This window comes from Octopus bimaculoides, chromosome 2 (genome assembly GCF_046866305.1).
Source record: "Octopus bimaculoides isolate indiv1 chromosome 2, ASM4686630v1, whole genome shotgun sequence".
Taxonomy (NCBI): Eukaryota; Metazoa; Mollusca; class Cephalopoda; order Octopoda; family Octopodidae; genus Octopus; species Octopus bimaculoides.
Genome location: NC_142929.1, coordinates 67,484,296 through 67,504,541, shown reverse-complemented (window position 1 = coordinate 67,504,541; position 20,246 = coordinate 67,484,296). Strand labels below are relative to the sequence as shown.

The following is a 20,246-nucleotide window of genomic DNA, read 5'->3' as shown; positions in this document are numbered from 1 at the left end:
GCAATGCTGGTAACGATCACATTCGAATGGTGCTTTTTACGTGCCACTGGCATGGAAGCCAGTCAGCTGTTCTGGCAGCGATCATACTTAGATGGTGCTCTTAGTGCTTCATTGGCACGGGTGCCAGTCATCACATTTGCGAATTTCATTTGATTTCGATTTCACTTGACTCAACAGGTCTTCGCAAGCAGAGTTTAGTGTCCAATGAAGGAAAGGTAAGCATAAGTGGGCTGGTTACACCCCTGGCATAGGTCACGGGTTATGGTCTCACTTGGCTTGCTGGGTCTTCTCACGCACTGCATATTTCCTAAGGTCTTGGTCACTAGTCATTGCCTCGGTGAGGCCTAATGTTCGAAGGTCATGCTTCACCACCTCATCCCAGGTCTTCCTGGGTCTACCTCTTCCACAGGTTCCCTCAACCGCTAAGATGTGGCACTTTTTCACACACCTATCCTCATCCATTCTCACCACATGGCCATACTCTTGCACACCACATCTGATGCTTCTTAGGTCTAACTCTTCTCTTAAGGTACTTACACTCTGTCGAGTATGCACACTGACATTACACATCCATCGGAGCCTACTGGATTTGTTTCTTGCAAGCTTACGCATGTCCTCAGCAGTCACGGCCCATGTTTCACTGCCATGTAGCATAGCTGTTCGTACACATGCGTCATACAGTCTGCCTTTTACTCTGAGTGAGAGGCCCCTTGTCACCAGCAGAGGTAAGAGCTCTCTGAACTTTGCCCAGGCTAGTCTTATTCTAGCAGCTACACTTTCAGTGCCCCCCTCTCCGGCTACTGACTTGGTCACCTAGGTAACGGAAACTATCAACTACTTCTACTTTTTCTCACTGGAATGTGATGGAAGTTGTTCTCTGCACATTTTCAGTGTTTATTGCTCCTGAGCATCTGCTACATACAAAAACCATCTTCCCATTTAGCCTTCCTTTGATGTTGCTGCACCTCTTGTGTGTCCATAGCTTACACTGGGTACATCTTTTAGAGTTTCTACCTATGCCTTTTCTACAGATCGAGCAGGGCTATCTACCTGAAGAGATTTGTGGTTTGTCTGCATTCCTACTTATTAGGACTTTGGCTTTAACTAGGTTGACTCTACGGCCCTTCAATTCTAATCCTTGTTTCCACACCTGAAACTTCTCCTCTAGTTCTGATAGTGACTTAGCAATTAGTTGTCTGATAGTCGTCAGCACAGAGGAGCTCCCAGGGGCATCCTGTCTTGAATTCCTCTGTTATTGCCTGGAGGACTATGATAAATAGGAGGGGGCTGAGGACTGAATCTTGGTGCACTCCTACCTCTACTCAGAATTCTTCATTGTACTTGTTGCCAACCCTCACCTTACTGACAGCGTCCCTGTATATGGCCTGCACAACTCTCACAGCTAACCCTTCATCTATCCCTAGTTTCGTCATTGACCACCAGATAAGGGATTGGGGGACCCTGTCAAAGGCTTTCTCCATGTCAATGAAAGCCAAGTACAGAGGTTTATCCTTGGCTAGGTATTTCTCTTGCAGCTGTCTTACCAGAAATATAGCATCAGTGGTACTTTTCCCTGGCACGAACCCAAACTGCATTTCATCTAAACTGACTCGCTCCCTAATTAGTTGGGCTATGACCCTCGCCGTGACCTTCATTACCTGATCTAACAACTTGATACCTCTGTAATTATTTGTATTTAAAGCGTCACCTTTACCTTTGTCGCAGTTGACTATGGTGCTGTTACACCAGTCATTACGTATGACTCCTTCATGTATCACCTGGTTAACTATACAGGTGACTAGGCTATAGCCGACACTGCCAGATATTTTGAGCATCTCTGCAGTGATTCCTGATGGGCCGGGGGCTTTCCCTGTCTTCATACTCTTAATTGCTTTATCTAACATGGTACTGTCAACTCGGATAGCTGGTCCCTCTGTTGGGTCGACATTTAGCAGACTCTCTTTTTCCCATTCATTCTCTTTATTGAGCAACCTTTCATAGTGGCATCTCCAGACCTCTCTCTTTGCAGCCTTGTTTAGTGCAAGTGAACCATCATCCATGCGGACACATTTCTCTTCTATGACATCACGATTCTCTCTCACACACTGTCTTGCATCACGAAATACCTCACGTCTTTGGTCCTCAGAACATTGGCAAATTTTTTCTTATCTGCTTCCCCTCTGGCTAAATAAACCTGTCACCTAGCTTCCCTTCTAGCAGTCTGATGCAATTCCCTGCTGCCACCATTCTTCCAGTTCTTCCAAGCCTGTTTCTTTTCTCTAATAGCCCTGTCAACAGCATTGTTCCACCACTATGTTATTTTGGGCCAAGAGGGGACTTTGCACCATTCACAGGTCTGGTCAGTGGCCCTCAGCAGGTTGGTGCAGCCATCTGGTTCGCCAGACCTCAGTCAAATCGTCCAACCCTTGCTAGCATGGAAAGCGGACAATAAATGATGATAAAGATTGATGATGATGATTGTAATTGATTATCAAGACCGGTATACTTCTGTAGTTTGTTTTAATAGTCCCATAGAGGTGAAAGTCAAAGTTGTCTGCCACAGAATTTGAACTCAGATCCATGAGACAGCTAACCCTAGCTTTTAGCCTACTTGCTTCCATTGCACTTCTAGCTTTCATTGTTGCTGTCTTCTTTGCTTGATTTATATGTCAGCTTTTTGTCCCCTCATTTAACATTATCTGACAAACTGTGCACCTAAGCACTGTATACAATACAGTTCATCTTCATCATCATTATTATTATTATTAAGGCAGCAAGCTGGCAGAATCATTAGCACGCTGGATGAAAAGCCTAGCTGTATTTCACTCATCACTATGTTCTGAGTTCAAATTCTGCCAAGGTCGACTTTGCCATTCATTGTTTCGGTAGCAATAAATTAAGTACCACTTGCGTACTAGGGTCGATGTTATCGACTCCTTCCCTTACACAAAATTTCAGGCCTTATGCCTTAAGTAGAAAGGATTATTATTATTATTATTATCATTATCATTTTAAGGTAGCACGCTGGCAGAACCGTTAGCATGCCTTACGAATTGCTTAGTGGTATTTTGTCTGTTGCTATGTTCTGATTTCAAATTCTACTGAGGTCGACTTTGCCTTTCAGCCTTTCAGGGTTGATAAATTAAGTACCAGTGAAACATTGGAGTTGATGTAATTGACTTACCCCCTCCCCCAAATTTCAGGCCTTATACCTTTAGTAGAAAGAATTATTATTGTTATTGTTATACCCACCTGCCTGAGACTGCTTCTGAGTTGATAATACCAGCTTCCTGTTTTAATGATGACAAAATTATTTTACTAAAGTCTTCATTATTTTCAAACTTAATTGAACAAAAATAGTGTATCTCAACTGAAATATGCTAACAAAAAGGTTTGGATGCTGTAAATTATTTAGTCCCACGTCTCTATTATCATTTGACACATCAAGCAGTCAATTCTTATTAATTAGATATAAATTATCAGTCAGATTGTGTTTGATGTAACCATGAGCAAGTACATTAAATTTGTTCACTTGTTTTATTATAGCATAACTCAGTTTACTTAGTATAAAATTGTTCTGTAATAGTGTTTCTGCAATAGAGAAGAGAAGCATGATCAAAATATATATGAGAACTTTGAAACTATAACATAACTATAAATCTATGTTATTGTGATAAATTTGACATGTCAATGAGTCTCTGAAATGACTATGGATTTGTGATATGACTATGAATATGTCATAGCTATGAATCTGACATCGTTCTTTGAGAAGGTTATGGATCTATGAATCTGATGTGACTGTATATCTATGATACACACAATGAATCTATAATGTGATGGTGGATCTATGACATAACTATAGCTCTATGACATGACTATGACTGTAAAATGGTTCTAAATCAATATGAATCTGATGTAATTAAGACTATACATCTGTGACACTGTAACTATGAATCTATCGAGTATATATTCCAGGTGTGCTAGGTGTGCACTGCACCCATCAAAAATGGCAAATTCATTATAAATATTAACTTTACTCATAAATTTAATTACAAATCTTAATGGAAAACTTTTGTTATACCCCTGCTTAAAATTTGGTGGCATTGAGTGTGGCAGCACACCCAATACAACAACCACCATATGCCACTGGAATTTATATCATAACTATGAATCTTTATGACTGAATCTATGACAGTATTATTATAAATCCCTGACCTGGTTATGAATCTTAGATTTGACTATGAATCTATATCAAGATTTTTAATCAGTGACATGAGTATGATCTATGTGATGACTGTAGATTTATGACATGACTATAAATCTAAGGTTGTGACTGAACTGCAAACCTATGATAGCATTATTAATCTATGATTTGACTTTGAATCTGACATCCTCATAGATCTATATAATGAATATGAACCTATGATTTAACTATAGATAGGGATATGCATGAGTATGTAGCTATGATACTACTATAAATCTATGACATGACTACAGATTTAGACTGTAAATCCATACTTAGACTGTAGTTCTAAGTGTGTGTTGTGGGAGAATCCTGAACACCCCCACTTGACTGAAGGTGGACTAACCAGTTACAATAAATAAGAACTGAGTGAACTCTCAGGCAGGCATTGTTGACGGGTGTTAGTTCGACTGTGTTGGTTTACCATGTTAGTTCGATGGACTTATTCTTTGTAAGCTTGGTACTTATTTGATTGGTCTCTTTTGCCAAACTGCTAAGTTATGGGGACATAAACATACCGACATCGGTTGTTAAGCGATGGTGGGGGGGGGGACAAACAGAGACACCCACATAAATATATATATATATATACATATATATACATACATACGATGGGCTTTTTCAGTTTCCTTCTACCAAATCCACTCACAAGGCTTTGGTCAGCCCAAAGCTATAGTAGAAGACACTTGCCCGAGGTGCCAAGCAGTAGGATTGAACTTGGAACCATGTAGTTGGGAAGCAAGCTTCTTACCACACAGCCACTCCTGCGCCTATATATGTATATATTATACTGGCACTCTGTCGGCTATGGTGATGAGTGCTGGAACGGTCTGCTCATGAAATTGACATGCAAGTGGTAGAGCACTCCAAGGATACATGTATCCTTAATGTAACGTAATTCTTACAGAGATTCAGCATGACAAGGCTGACCTTTTGAAATACAGGTATAACTCATTTTTCCCTTTTATCTTTTACTTGTTTTTGTCATTAGACTGCAGCCATGCTGGGGCAACACCTTGGAGAATTTTAGTAGAATGAATTGACCTCAGTACTTCTTTTATTTTTTTTAAATCTGATGCTTATTTTATCAGTCATTTTTGCCTAACCACTAAGTTACAAGGATGTAAACACACCAACACTGGTTGTCAACCAGTGATGAGGACAAACAAGCACATTCACACACACACACATGATGGGCTTCTTTCAGTTTCCATCTACCAAATTCACCCTCAAGGCTTTGGTTAGTCCAAGGCTATAGTAGAAGGCACTTGACCTGGAAGCGAATTTCTTACTACACAACACTGCTTATGCCTATAGTCATGCCTGAGTTTATCTATATATATATATAATGTAATGCATGCATTACTTAAATAAATGGAGTAGCATGAAACGTGTGTACTGCAATCATCTTTAAAATCCGTGTTGCTTTTTTTGATATGTATATATATATGTATGTATATATATATATATATATATATATATAGGAGTGGCTGTGTGGGAAGTAGCTTGCTTACCAACCACATGGTTCTGGGTTCAGTCCCACTGCGTGGCACCTTGGGCAAGTGTCTTCTACTATAGCCTCGGGCCGACCAAAGCCTTGTGAGTGGATTTGGTAGACGGAAACTGAAAGAAGCCCGTCGTATATATATGTATATATATATGTGTGTGTATGTTTGTGTGTCTGTGTTTGTCCCCCCAACATCGCTTGACAACCGATGGTGGTGTGTTTACGTCCCTGTAACTTAGCGGTTCGGCAAAAGAGACCGATAGAATAAGTACTAGGCATCCAAAGAATAAGTCCTGGGGTCGATTTGCTCGACTAAAGGTGGTGCTCCAGCATGGCCGCAGTCAAATGACTGAAACAAGTAAAAGAGTAAAAGAATACATATATACATACATATGTATGTATGCATATATATATATATATATATATATATATACACACACACACACACACATATACATATATATATATATATATATATATATATATATATATATTCATTCATTCATTCAGAAATCTCCTGACACTTAACTTTTATGTTCCCCACCCTCCTCTGTCACCTGCAAACACACACTGATCAACACCTAAAACTATCTTTTAACCCCTCCACCTCCCTTTTTCTCCCCCCCCCCCCCTCCATCCAATTACCTCATTGATCATTAGCTCACCTCTGATACTATCCCACCATACTTCAGTAATTCCTGTCCATTGTGCCACTACCTTCTTTCTAGCTGTCATCTCACAGATTTCCATTGACACACACATACACATGTGGTCATGTATACACACATACACACATGTATACATATACATATACACACATATGAACATACAGTAATACATATACATACACATGCACATGCACTTATGCACACACACATACACCCGATCCTCTCTTCACACACACACACACACACACACACATTATTACTACTATGCTTGTTTCTTTCCTTCTTTGTTCCGTGTTTCCTAACTACTCCTCCTCCTCTTAGTCCCAAGTGAAGCATAAAAAGCACCGCCCTCTCTCAGTCTCACTCTCTCTCTCTCACTTCCTTCTTGTAGGTCGATCTCTCTCACTTTCTCTTTTTACACATTGCCTTCTACTCACTTGCTCATTCTCTCTCTCCTGTCACATTCCTCCCTCTCTTACTCTCTTACTCATTGACTCTCCTCTCTCTCTCCCTCCCACTTTCTCAAACTCTTTCTCTCTCTATTCTCCTCTCTCTCTCTATTCTCCTCTCTAGCTGTCTCTCACCAGCATCCAGTCTTCGTCCTCCTCCCCCTCCTACACTTACTCTTACCTGATACTATTCAATTTATTTTTTGTTTTTGTTTTTTTTTTCCTTAGGTGGGGGAGCAAGGGGGGCGGAATTCTTGAGGGGGTATTTTCACTCATTCAGCAATCATCAGCAGCACCACTGTCATTAAATGAATAACAACCATAACAGCCGCCGCCACCACCACTACCACCACAACAACCACAACAACAGCAACAACAATACTGTTTGGAAATAGAAGTAGCACTACTAAATCTCACCTCTATCTCATTTATAAGCTATAGTGGAAGCAGCTGGTCTGAGCTGTCCTAATCAACACCAGTATCTCTGCATCTGATCTGTCATTCTCTCCATATATATATATATATATACATAGATATAGATATAGATATATATATTTGTATATATATATATGTGTGTATATATATACATCTACATACAACTTCTTTAATACATGGATTCGATTGCAGCTAATTTCCATTTTATCCAGCACTGTATTCCTTTAAATAATATTCAACATGTGGAAAATAGTATGTACTTCAAATACCTTTTTTATTTTATTTTTTTTCCTGTCTTTGGATTTTTCCTGTTTTTCTTTGTATTTTTTCTCTTTCTTTTACACCTGTTTCCTTCCTTTCTTTTTCTTTTTTTTTTTTCATAAGTATATATATATATATATATATATATATATATATATATATATATATATATGCTATGCATACAACATATCTAAACACATGCATATATATATATAAGCACACTTTGAGCATGTGCGTACGTATATATATTTATATATAAAGTGATGAGTTAGTAATGAAAGTGACTGTATGTGTGTGTGTGTTTAACATATACATATATATATATATATATATATATATAAATATATATATATATAAATTTAAAAAATATATATATATATATATATATATATATATATATATATATATATATATATATATATATGCACACACACGTATACACATACAAGCTTACATACATAGTCTCATCACTAAATCAATCACATATTTACAAACCTGAGAACTGTCTTATCTCAATGTATCTTGTCATTTAGTTAGCAACCGGCTTGATCTCCATGAAAAAAGAACTTCAGTAATCTCAAAGAAAAACAACCTACACACACAAACACACATACATAGACACCCATGCATACAAACAGATGATCACAGTGACATGAAATTCAGTTTGCTACAACATAACAGTTTAAATAAACAATGTGTATTTGTGTGTGTGTGAGAGATGAGAAAAAGGTATGGGTTGTAATAATTATGTATGTTATATATAAGCATAGAAAATTTGGGCTTAAAATGATGATGATTGTTTAATAATGATGAGATATGTTTTATTTGCTGTATTTTACAAGGTCATGGATACTCACCCATTTTTGGTCCTAGTTGCTTGTGTTTAATATGTGAACCATCATTGAGACACTGTGTGTGTAGAGAGAGAAAGAGAATGTGTGTGTAAATATATGGTTGTATTTATACATATATATATATATATATATATACACACACACACACACACACACACACATAGACATATCAATCTTCACCCAGTATTCCTGGGTGGGCCATGGGGGTTAGAGTCCTTAGGCACCTTCATAGGGTCCTATTAGTTGCAACTGTCAATCCTGTTTTCTGCTGGATTTCCCAACGTGACCAACTGAAACTATGAATATTAGCCAACCATTTATTTATATTCTATATCTATATATATATATATATATATATATATATATAAAAGCACAGATGTAACTGTGTGATAAGAAGGTTGTTTCTCAACACCACATGGTTCCGGGTTCAGTCCTACTGAGTGGCACCTTGGGCAGGTGTCTTTTCCTATAGTCTTGGGCTGACCAAAACCCTTTGAGTGGGTTTAGCAGACAGAAAGTGGAAGAAACCTTTTGTATATGTATGTATGTAAGTATGTATGTATGTATGTATGTATGTATGTATGTGTGTGTGTATATGTATATATATATATATAATACAAATAATATATGTGTATATACGTACATGTATGTACATACCTACATCTACATGTATATATAGATGCATATCTGGGTCTGGGTACAGGACGTAGCAAAAAAACGTGGACAAAATGATAAACAGAGTACAGAAAACACAGGCCACATAGAGAACATTTCCTTCACATATATATATATATATATATATATATATATATATATATATATATATATATTATATATGTATGTATACATCATCATCATCATCATCGTTTAACGGAAAGCAGACGTTAAATGATGATGATGATGATGATGATGATGATATATACATACATACATGTGTGTCTTTTTGTCTGTGTTTGTTGTCCTCCAACCACTGCTTGACAATTGTTGTTGGTGTTCTTATGTCCCTGTAACTTGGTGGCTCAGCAAAAGTGACTGCTAGAATAAGTACCAAACTTAAGAAGAAGAAAACAGATAAAAATAAGAGCTAGGGTTGATTCATTTGACTAAAAATTCTTTAAGGCAGTGCCCCTGCATGGTCACAGTCTAATGACTGAAACAAGTGAAAGATAAAAGATTGAATATATGGGTGTGTGTGTGTGTGTGTGTGTGTGTCTGTATGTCTATGTATATGTTTGTTTGTTCATGTGTATGCCCACTATATAGACAGTCTCCACGTGGGCATTTTCACAGCAGTTGTGCCTTTTATTTTGATTTCAGTTTCTCCTTTCTTCGTTTTCCCCACTCTCTGTCTACTCTACAAACTATTCCAAGGGACAATGTCTAAAACATGATTTTAATTAACTAATTCCATTTCCCTCAATATCAAACTAATAGTAAATGTGAACTTATTTTGTCTTGCTACTGTTTTTTTCTTACTTTCTCTCTTCAATATATATGTGTGTGTGTGTGTGTGTGTAATGTGTGTGCGCATATATATATATATATATATATATAAGATCTGGTAATTATTCATATATTAATATATTAATTAATATCGATTAATTATCAGGGGGCCAGCACATTTAAAGAATCAAAGAGATTCAAAAATATTATCTACAATCTCAGGGGATTAAGGTACATTTAAAAAATAACGTCAACCACTAACATGGACAATTAATGCGCTAGAAATAGATCACATTTTGTGTCTATTAAGACCTAAAAAGTTCTCAACATGAAATATATTTCATGTTGAGAACTTTTTAGGTCTTAATAGACACAAAATGTGATCTATTTCTAGTGCATTAATTGTCGACGTTATTTTTAATATATATATATATATATATATATATATATATATATATATATATATATATATATCCATGCCAGCATGAAACATGGATGTTAAAAGATGGTAATGATGATGATGATGTGTGTGTGTTTATATGTAATTACTGCTATTTTTTCATTAAGCAAAATACTCACAGGTGTTTATGGTTGTTTTTAAAAGTGCTTTCGTGTTTTAATCAACTTTCTGTTATTTTCTTTCTGGAAATAGTTGGAAATTATTTTGTAATATATAAAGTCAAGATGATGATAATAGTATGCATATAGACATATGTATGTGTATATGTGTTTGTGTGTGTGTGTATATATATATATATATATATATATATATACACACACATACACATATATATATATCTTGGGTCATCCCATAAATGGAGTTTTTTTTATACTTCTTTATTTTTCAAAATTAAAGTAAACAAAGTTTTTTTTAATCTAAAATATCCTCTCCTTCATTTTCTACAATGTTCTTCCATCTATCTGGTAGACTTGCAAGGCCTCTCTTCCAAAATTCACTTATCCGTGATGAAAAATACTCCTCCAGTATTGTTCTGACCTTGTCTACAGAATTCATATTTTTTCCATCCAAATGATTTTGAAGACTACAGAATAAATGATAATCAGATGGGGCAATGTCCGGTGAATATGGTGGGTGGGGTATCATTTCCATTCAAACTGCTTGAGCCTTTGGAATGTCATCCTCGTTGTATGAGGCCAAACATTATCCTGATGGAAGAACACCTTTTGTCTTGAAACCAAAGATGGTCATTTTTCTTCTAGTGCTGACTTAAGCTGCTCGAGCTGCTCGCAGTAGATCTCCTTAGTTATCATTTGGTATGGGTTTAAAAGTTCAAAGTGGACTAAACCTTTCACACCCCACCAAACAGACAACAACACCTTATGTGGGTGAAGACCTTCTTTAGCCTGGGGTGCTGGTGATTCTCCTTTCCCTACCCACTGTCTTCGGCACTTGACATTTTTTATAGAGCACCCATTTCTCATCACCAGTCACTATTCGGTCCAATAAAGGTTCATTCATGAGACGTGACAGCAAAAAAGAGCACACATTCACTCTCTGTGCACGATTAGACTCAGAAAGTTTGGAAAAACCCATTGACCCAATTTGCTGACTTTTCTGATAGCATACAGGTTTCAATGAATGGTTGAATGATCAAATCCAAGCTTCTCTGCTAGTTCCTCAACAGTTACAATGGGATTTTGTTCCACCAGAGTTTGCAGGATGTCCTTGTTGAGCTCTACAGATCTTCCAGGACAAGGCTTGTCTTCTAGGCTGTAGTTTACAGCTCGGAATTTCTAGAACCACCATTGACATTGGCCTACGCTTATTGTCCAATCTCCATATACTGCATTCACATTCCTCGCACTTTCTGTTGTGTTGTTGCCTTTAGTGAACCCAGTAACCAAAATATGCTAAATATGCTCCTTTGTCACTTCCATTATAGCTTTGAAAAAATAACTGTTAAAATCGAACTGCACCCTTGAAAACTTGCACTAAGAATAAGGACAAGGTAAAATTACTACCTGCTTTTGTAGCAAGTTGATGCAGGTAGTTTATCCTGTTCCCTTCCAACTTATAGTTCATGCAATTGTAAAAACTGCATTATTTATGGGATGACACTCTATATATATATATATATATATATATATATATATATATATATATATATATGGGTATAGATATTTGTGTAAATACAATTTCGCATATACATGTGGTAGTGGTGGTAGTAGTAGTAGTAGTAATGAACATAATTGTAATCTATGTAGGATCCACAGAAGGCTCATGTATACATTACAATAAACATAAACGTTAGGAGTTCCATTTCATGTGTGGCTGGTGTAAGTTTTATAAAAATGGGAGGAGATACAGAAACATTAAATGACAGGCAGGTTAAAAATTAGTAAAACATGAAATATGTATGAAAATACCATAGAAACATACTCAATAAAACAAAATATAATAGTAGTAAAGACATATAAAGCATTTATGGTTACCCACTTAGACATGGCTTTTGTTATCAGGGGTGTGTAACAGCTGGATTCAGTGTGACCCCATTTAACTTCATGTTTTATCAACCTAAGTGTTACAGTTACGTTGTATGGGTATGTGTGTGATGTACCACCTCAGCCTACTTCTTCTCCCTGTTCTCAGTTTTAGAGTCAAGTACATGGTCCTATAGCTCTTCTCTTGACGTTTGAATGAAATATCACCCTACAAGTCTCTTAGAGCTAGAGAGGGATCCCACTCCAGTTTTTTGTATATGTTTTTCTTTTTTCACTTTTACGAAAAACAAAAGAGTCTGATTAGAAGAGCAACGCCTATGGACATTTTCAGGGTTCCTGTGAGTGAGGATGGGAGAGAGGAAGAGATCCACAAACCAAAGCATTCGAGTCAAACCAAAAGCTTGATTCAAAAAGGTACCCAAGGTTCAGGTGGAAGAAGGAAAAGAAAACTTGATTTTAACAGGATTTAAACTCAAAATTCCAAGAGTTGGTATAAATATCATAAGACATTTTGTCTAATGTTTTATTGCTTCTGTCAATCCACCATACAACTAAATTTCAAGAGGGTACTTGATTCAGTCCCTCATTCGTGGATACTTATATTATTGTGCCTTGCTAATGTTCCATCCGCCATTAATTAAAAGACTGATTACAGCAGCATAGTACACACAGCTACCACCAAGATTTGTGGCAATTACTTTAGTCATTATCAGAATTGCTTTATAGATTATGATGGCTTGTCTCAACAGCTACCCATGTGGCAGTGAAGCCTTTGTCGGTTCTGTTAAAGAAATATCAAAGCTGAAGGTTAGAATCTGTAGAAGCAACGAAAATTAATGTCACCCACCCTTTTTTGTTGATCTGTAAGCTGTATTTAGGTTATAAGCAATGACAAAAATAGACAGAGTTAGTCACAGCATTCTCACACGACATACAGATGGAGTTTGCTCAGGATAAGTGTTCTGGTATTTAATTGAGAAAAGATTGTTGGACTTGATAAGATATGGATATCAATGACATGTCTATCTCCTCTTTCTCCGATGACAGATTCTATGAGTATCTCAAATTTATGAGAATGTTGCATATGTTGGTGCTCCGAGTTAAATTAACATGATGAAAGAATACTTCAGTGGACTTTGGAAGGTATGGAATTCAGGATTATTTGCATTCAGAAATACCATGTTCTATAATGCCTTCACAGTTCCAATGTTTGTACTAAACTTGAAGATAAAAGACTGGACTCATGAAATGATCCACAGCTTGGATATCAAAACTAGAAAGATATTTAACCATCGTAGGATCTATGTTAGATGGGAAAGATTGAAGCAGAGGCATAAAGTCAGTACTTACTGAACAGTACAGGAAGAAATGAGTCCATGATGTGTATTCAACAGTAGAAAAATATCTTGAGTGTAGTTGAATAACACTTGTATAGCTATTTTGGGTATACAGTTTCTTTCATGTGAACCAAGGGTAGCTTGACCTAACCTACTTAAACAGAAGTTCAATGTAGAAATATTCTCCATATCAGTAGAAAGATATTCATGGATACATAACCTGCAAGCTTGAGAGTATCAACAATATTGAAAGAAAAGTTAGCCTGGGATCAATACATCACATCTCACCTAAAAGAATTCATGCCTTCTCTATTCTGGAATGGGAGACAGCCAATAAATAACTGGTTAATGAAAAAGATAATGGTGGCTTCAAATCTCTGCATTGTGATTGAAAGTGTTAATTGTGTGCTATCATCCACATCATCAACAATTGTCCAGCAAATGTTTGCAAAGTACCATCTTCCCACTGAAAAATGTTTTGTTGCCAAAATTATTTACTTTGCCATCTTCAGGAAGAATTGTCCTCATAATGACACCAAAGAAACACCAGTATGAAAATGTATACACATCTTTAAAATAAGGAATAACAACAGTAATCAGTGCAAACACAACAGACTTGGTATTCAGAATAAGACCTGGGACAGTGAATGAAAGTCATGCTCTGTTGTAGAGATCAGCTGCCCCATGGATGTGAATGTATCACCTGAATTCATGGAAAAAGAAGAACACCTATAGTAACTTAATGTACGATTTACAACTCTTGTATCCTGGCTATAAGATATCTCATTTGTATTTATTACCATAGTTACACTGCCCTATGAAACAGCAGATTTTCACAAAAGCCTGGAAATGCTGGATTTTCCCTAGTAAGGACAAAATCACCTTGACTCATAGCCTCCAAGTCTGACCAATTATTGGAAGTTTATAAAGCATTCCATAAATTCTCTATTTGAGTTTCCTAGAATTAACATATACACTCATTTATTTACATAAATGCAAATATATCCTCACATACACTTACATTGTATGCTCTTACATGTTTGCCTCTATATATACACACACAGATTCATTCAAATATTCACAAACCTCTAGAACTGTGCTGATTAAAACAATGAAATTCCTTCACTTGGTTTGTGACCTGCTTAAATTATGTAAAAAAAAAAGCTTAAATGAGTTTCAAAGAAAATCACAGATGCATACATATTTACATATTTTTTATTAAAGTTGTTGTTAAAGCCCTGATCAGCTGTGACTGTGCTGACCTATAACCAGAAGAAATTACACCTATGACCACCCTACCTTGTTTTTTGTTTTTCAGACACAATGTATCTAAGATCATATTAGGCACTATCTTTGTGGTTTATTAAAGCAGTAAAGTGCGATTTGGTTGCTATTTCTAGTAGGCTAAGCTGCTATGTAGAAGTTCCTTTATTGTTTTTTTAAGTGCATTGATGTATCCAAAATATGTGTATGTATATGTGCACGCATATGTGTGTGTGTGTGTGTGAGCTAATTATTTAACTGACATGTGACATAAAGAGAGTTAAATATATAAAAAGTATTCATAATCTATCAATGGAAGATTAACTCTATTTAATTCAGGGTTAGCAGGATACATGCTATGATGTGCATGACTTTCCTGTAGGCATTTGTGATAAGTTAATGGAAATAACTTCTGTTTGTGGGAATAGAAACCACACTCAGACTTAGACTTACAACTAGCTTACACATGCACACATGGCCATGCATACATGCAAATACACACAAAGCTTAATGCTGCATGGTAGTAAGATATGGCCTTGAAAATGGAAGATTTGCAATGGCTAGAAAGAAATCTAGTGAGCATGCTCTGTTGGATGTATATAGTGTGAAAGAACAATGTATGTACAAATGAGCTGAAATCAAAGCTGTATGTACAAATGAGCTGAAATCAAAGCTGGATATAAAAGTAGTCAAATGTAGTGTGCAAGAGAGAAGACAGCACTGATATAGACATGTGGTGAATGGAGGATATTTGTTCTTTTTTAAAAAAAAGTACCAAGTCCTCGAAGTTGATGGATCTTTTAGAAGGGGCAGACTTAGGAACACATGGGAGAAATAGTGAAGGCTGATATCAAAAAGCTGAATCTCATAGAGAATGTCACATGTAATAGTAACTGTTAAGTGGTTGGCATTAGAAAGGGCATCCATCTGTAAAACCATGCCAAAGTAAATATAGAATCTGGTGGAGCGCTTTGGCTTGTCTGTTCTTGTCAAACCATCCAACCCAGCATTGGTAAAGGAGATGTTAAATGATTATAATTATGATGATGATATTAAATAAAACCTTCCCACCAGTGCAAGTATGGCAAAATATTAATTAATATAGTGATAGGATAGAGAATGGGATATATATATATATATATATATATATATATTGAATTCTTATTGTCCATTATATTCCTGTTAAACTCATGTCCACTACCTTCTTTGTTAACCTCTCACTTACCCTTTTGCATACCCAGTGTACCATGCTGCCGGTGAAACCAGGAATGTCATTTCATCTATGTACAATCTTTCTGCTATCACTCTTTATTGCTCTTCCTCTCTTCTACCATCACCTCTCTGACACTCTTCCTCCCTTCACAATGCCTGTGCAATGAGGAATGACATCAAAGAACATTGGATCTATTGATATCCAGTATCTCTTACTATCATCCTTCTTTACAATCACACTTTCTTCTCCCTCTTGTCACTCTTCATTGCTATCTACCACTCTTGATATCACTCACCTCTATTGATGTCTGTCACTCACCTCTATTGATGTCTGTCACTCACTCTCTCTTGCCTTCACCTGTCTCTGTTGCAATCCCATCATACTGCTCATGCTACTTTTCTATTTATTCTCCTTACCAACAACCAAGATATAGCTCTCACTATCTCTCTTCCATTACTCCCTCCCTTACCAAACTTTCCTATCAGACTGTTTCATACTCATTCTCTCTCTTCCTTCACTCATACTTTGACTTAGTAATCACTCACTCCTCTATTTACCCTTTTGATCATATTTGCTTTGAAAGAATGGAGTTAATACAGAAACCAGAAAACCCTTTAGTCTTGCAATAGACAAGGCAGCCTCTCTGGCGCTGGTGCCACAATACATACAGTGCATTCTGTAAAATGGGTGGTGATTAAATGGACACTGCATAAGATAAAAGGACCCTTTGGTCTTGTTAAGGATCTGACAATTTATCTAGTACTAGTGTCATGATAAAAAGTACCCAGTATACTCTATAAAGTGGTGGATATTAAGAAAAGCATCCAGCTATAGAAGCCATGCCAAGAATGGAATGTTTGTGAGAGATATGATCCTCTACATGTGTAGGAGGGCAATAACTCCTACTAATAACTGAGTCAGACTATGATGTCTCATTCAACCCATGCTAACATGGAAAGTGGATGTAAAATGATATATATGTAGACATCTGTTCATATCCCTATTACAAGCACAGGGCCATATCTATGGCTAAATTCTTACTCAGGTTATCTGGCTCTAAATAATCATATGCCTCAAGTAGATATCTATTAACTCAAAATCCACCTCCCTCTCCCCCCCTCTCTCTCTCGCCAACTGATGGATAAAAGTCAAATTATTGGCTCTGTCACAATTAAACAATATATGTAAATATGTATTAATTAATTTAATAAATAATGATTTACATTATAAGCACAATACCGTAAACCATAAATTCTGGTGTTAAGGGACAAGAAAGATTAGTTGATTAAATCCACCTCAGTATTTCACTAGTACTTTATTTTATCACCCCCAGAAAGATGGAAAGCAAAGTTGGCTTTGACAACGTTTGAACTCAGCATAAAGAGCCAGTAATTTGACTGATTAAATAATGACTAACAATAATCACACAAAGGCATTAACTGTTAAACCTGTCTTTCTATTTATATAATTCACATATGCAAGATCATTCATACATAGAAGATTATAATTTTCTGGATTATTAACCTCATATTTAGAGATGAATAATGCAGTATTTACAGTAGTTATATGTACATTGGGTGTTGATTGGTTCATTTTACAATTGTCACCTAGTGTCATATTTCTGAACATGTACACAGTCTCAATCTGGATTTGAACTAAAAACAAGTCAACTAGGAAGGCTTTATGACATAGAGACTATGTGATCTTTTAACCAGCTAGAAACAGCAGCCAAGTGTCTTGTCTCTTTATATCACATCCTACTAGTTTTAAAATGAAGACATATTGGATGATGTAGTCTTGGGTACAATTTTTCTGAAGAAAAATGAATTTTGCTGTTCATCCATTTTCATCACTCACTATCTTGGAAGGGTTGTGTGGGCAGAGCCCTCAGGCACCTCTCCATACGGGCCTATCAGAAGCAACCATGATTCCACTTTCCAGCTGGATTCCAAAGTGTTGCCAACTGAGATGATAGATATTATCCAAATTCCTCATTCTCAGTTTATCTTTAGGTCTTCTGTTGGTTGGCTCAGCTTGATGATTCTATCTTTCAGTAATTTTCTGCAGTATTCTAACCACATATCCATAGTGCTGGAGCTGTAACCCCTTAATGTAGAGAAGTAGTGGCTCAACCTGGAGAGACTCCCTAATCTCCAAGCTATGCATCCGGTTGCATGATGTTACTCCAGAGAACCTTAGGGAGAGCCTCATTTTGGTCACTTGTATTCGCGATCATACTCTCTTTCTACAATAGGTGCAAAACCTGAAATTTTAAGGCAGGGAGCTGGTTGATTACATTGACTCCAGTGGTCAACTGGTACTTATATTATTAGTCTCAAAAAAATGAAAAGCAAAGTTATCTATGGAGGAATTGGAACCCAGAATGTAAAAACCCAGAAGAAATACTTTTAAATGATTCTACCAGCACTTTCATAATAAATAATAATAATCCTTTCTGTTATAGGAACAAGGCTTAAAATTTTGTGGGAGGGATCTGGTCAATTGCATTGACCCCAGTACTTCATTCCCAAAAGGATGAAAGGCAAAGTTTGAGTGTAGAACACAAAGATGGATGAAATACTGCTTAGCATTTCACCCAGTGTACTAACGTTCCTGCCAGCTTGCAGCCTTAATAATAATAATCATGATTTCAAATTTTGGCACAAGGCCAGCAACTTCAGTCTAGGGGTAAGTTGATTAACTGGTACTTATTTTATTGATCCTTAAAAGATGAAAGGCAAAGTCAACTTCAGCAGAGTCTAAACTCAGAACACGACGATGGATGAAATGCTTCTAATCATTTTGACAAGATATGCTAACAATTCTGCCAGCTCACCACCTTAATAATAATAATAATGGTTTTAAATTTTGGCACAAGACCAGCAATTTCAGAGGAGTAAGTAAATTGATTACATTGACACTAATGTTCTACTGGTACTTATTTCATTGACCCTGAATGGATGAGAGGCAAAGTCAACCTTGGCAGAATTTGAATTCAGAACGTGAAGACAGATGAAATGCCATTAAGCATTTTGCTTGGCTTGTTAATGATTCTGCCAGCTTACCAACTTAATAATAATAGTGGTTTCAAATTTTGGCACAAAGTCAGTTAGTTCAGGGAAGAGGCTTAGTTAATTAAATCAACCCCAGTGTTCAACTGGTACTATTTTATTGACCCCCAAAAGGATGAAAGGCAAAGTCAATCTCTGGAATTTGAATTCAAAACATAAAATAAAGATGGATGAAATGCTGCTAAGCATTTTGCCCGGCATGCTAACAATTCTGCTAGCTCACCGCTTTCAAATAATAATGATAATATGATCATGACTAGAAAGCTGGAATGCTTTTGATATTGTAGCCTGCTATATTAAAGCTGATCTAGAGAGTTAGACAAGAAAGGAGCTTGTTTCTAGACGAAGCATAATTTTCTTATTCACTGAACCAGTGATGCATACACCCTACATAGCTACATGACTTTTATTTCATTTGCCTTATATTATTTCCCTGCTCATGCATAAAAGTAATATCATGTCATTCAATGGCTTGCATACTAGACTGCAAACAAATAGGTTGTGTTTTTAATGCTTAGTGCAAGTATTGACTTAGGGTTCATGTGTTTGTTGTATTACACTTCTATATACTAACTTACACTTACGTATGAATGCATAACATTTACAGTAGATTGCTCAACTGTAAAGCATTGGTGTCATCATTTATTCATCAACTTGTGCATGGTCATGTTGTTAAGAAGCTCACTTTGGAACCATGTAATTTCAAGTTTAGTCCCACTGAACATCACTTTAAGTGAATTCACTCACAAGGCTACCATGCTTTGTAAGTGAATTTGGTTGCTGAAAACTGTGTGGAAGCCTGTCGTGTATATATTGGGTCATCCCATAAATAATATGGTTTTTTTCAATTGCATGAACTGAAAGTTGGAGGGGGACGGGATAAACTACATGCATCAACTTGCTATAAAAGCTGGTAGTATTTTTATCTTGTCCTTATTCATAGTGCAAGTTTTCAAGTGTGTTGTTCGATTTTAACAAAAGCTATAATGGAAGTGACAAAAGAGCATATTTTGCTTACTGAGTTCAATAAAGGCAACAA

The 20,246-nt window shown here is 36.5% G+C and overlaps 1 protein-coding gene across 9 annotated transcripts in view; it reads left to right on the top strand.

The window, feature by feature from the left end:
- LOC106878549 (uncharacterized) overlaps positions 1–20,246 on the top strand; it is a 338,719-nt gene that overhangs the window by 263,717 nt on the left and 54,756 nt on the right. The window contains exon 1 of one of the 9 annotated variants that reach the window (XM_089346844.1): positions 7,283–7,554. The exons of the other annotated variants lie outside the window; for them this stretch is intronic. Coding sequence (XP_089202970.1) covers positions 7,543–7,554 — 12 coding nt within the window. The 5' untranslated portion in view covers positions 7,283–7,542. Of the gene's footprint in view, positions 1–7,282; positions 7,555–20,246 lie in introns of those variants that run through there. 9 annotated transcript variants of the gene reach the window in all.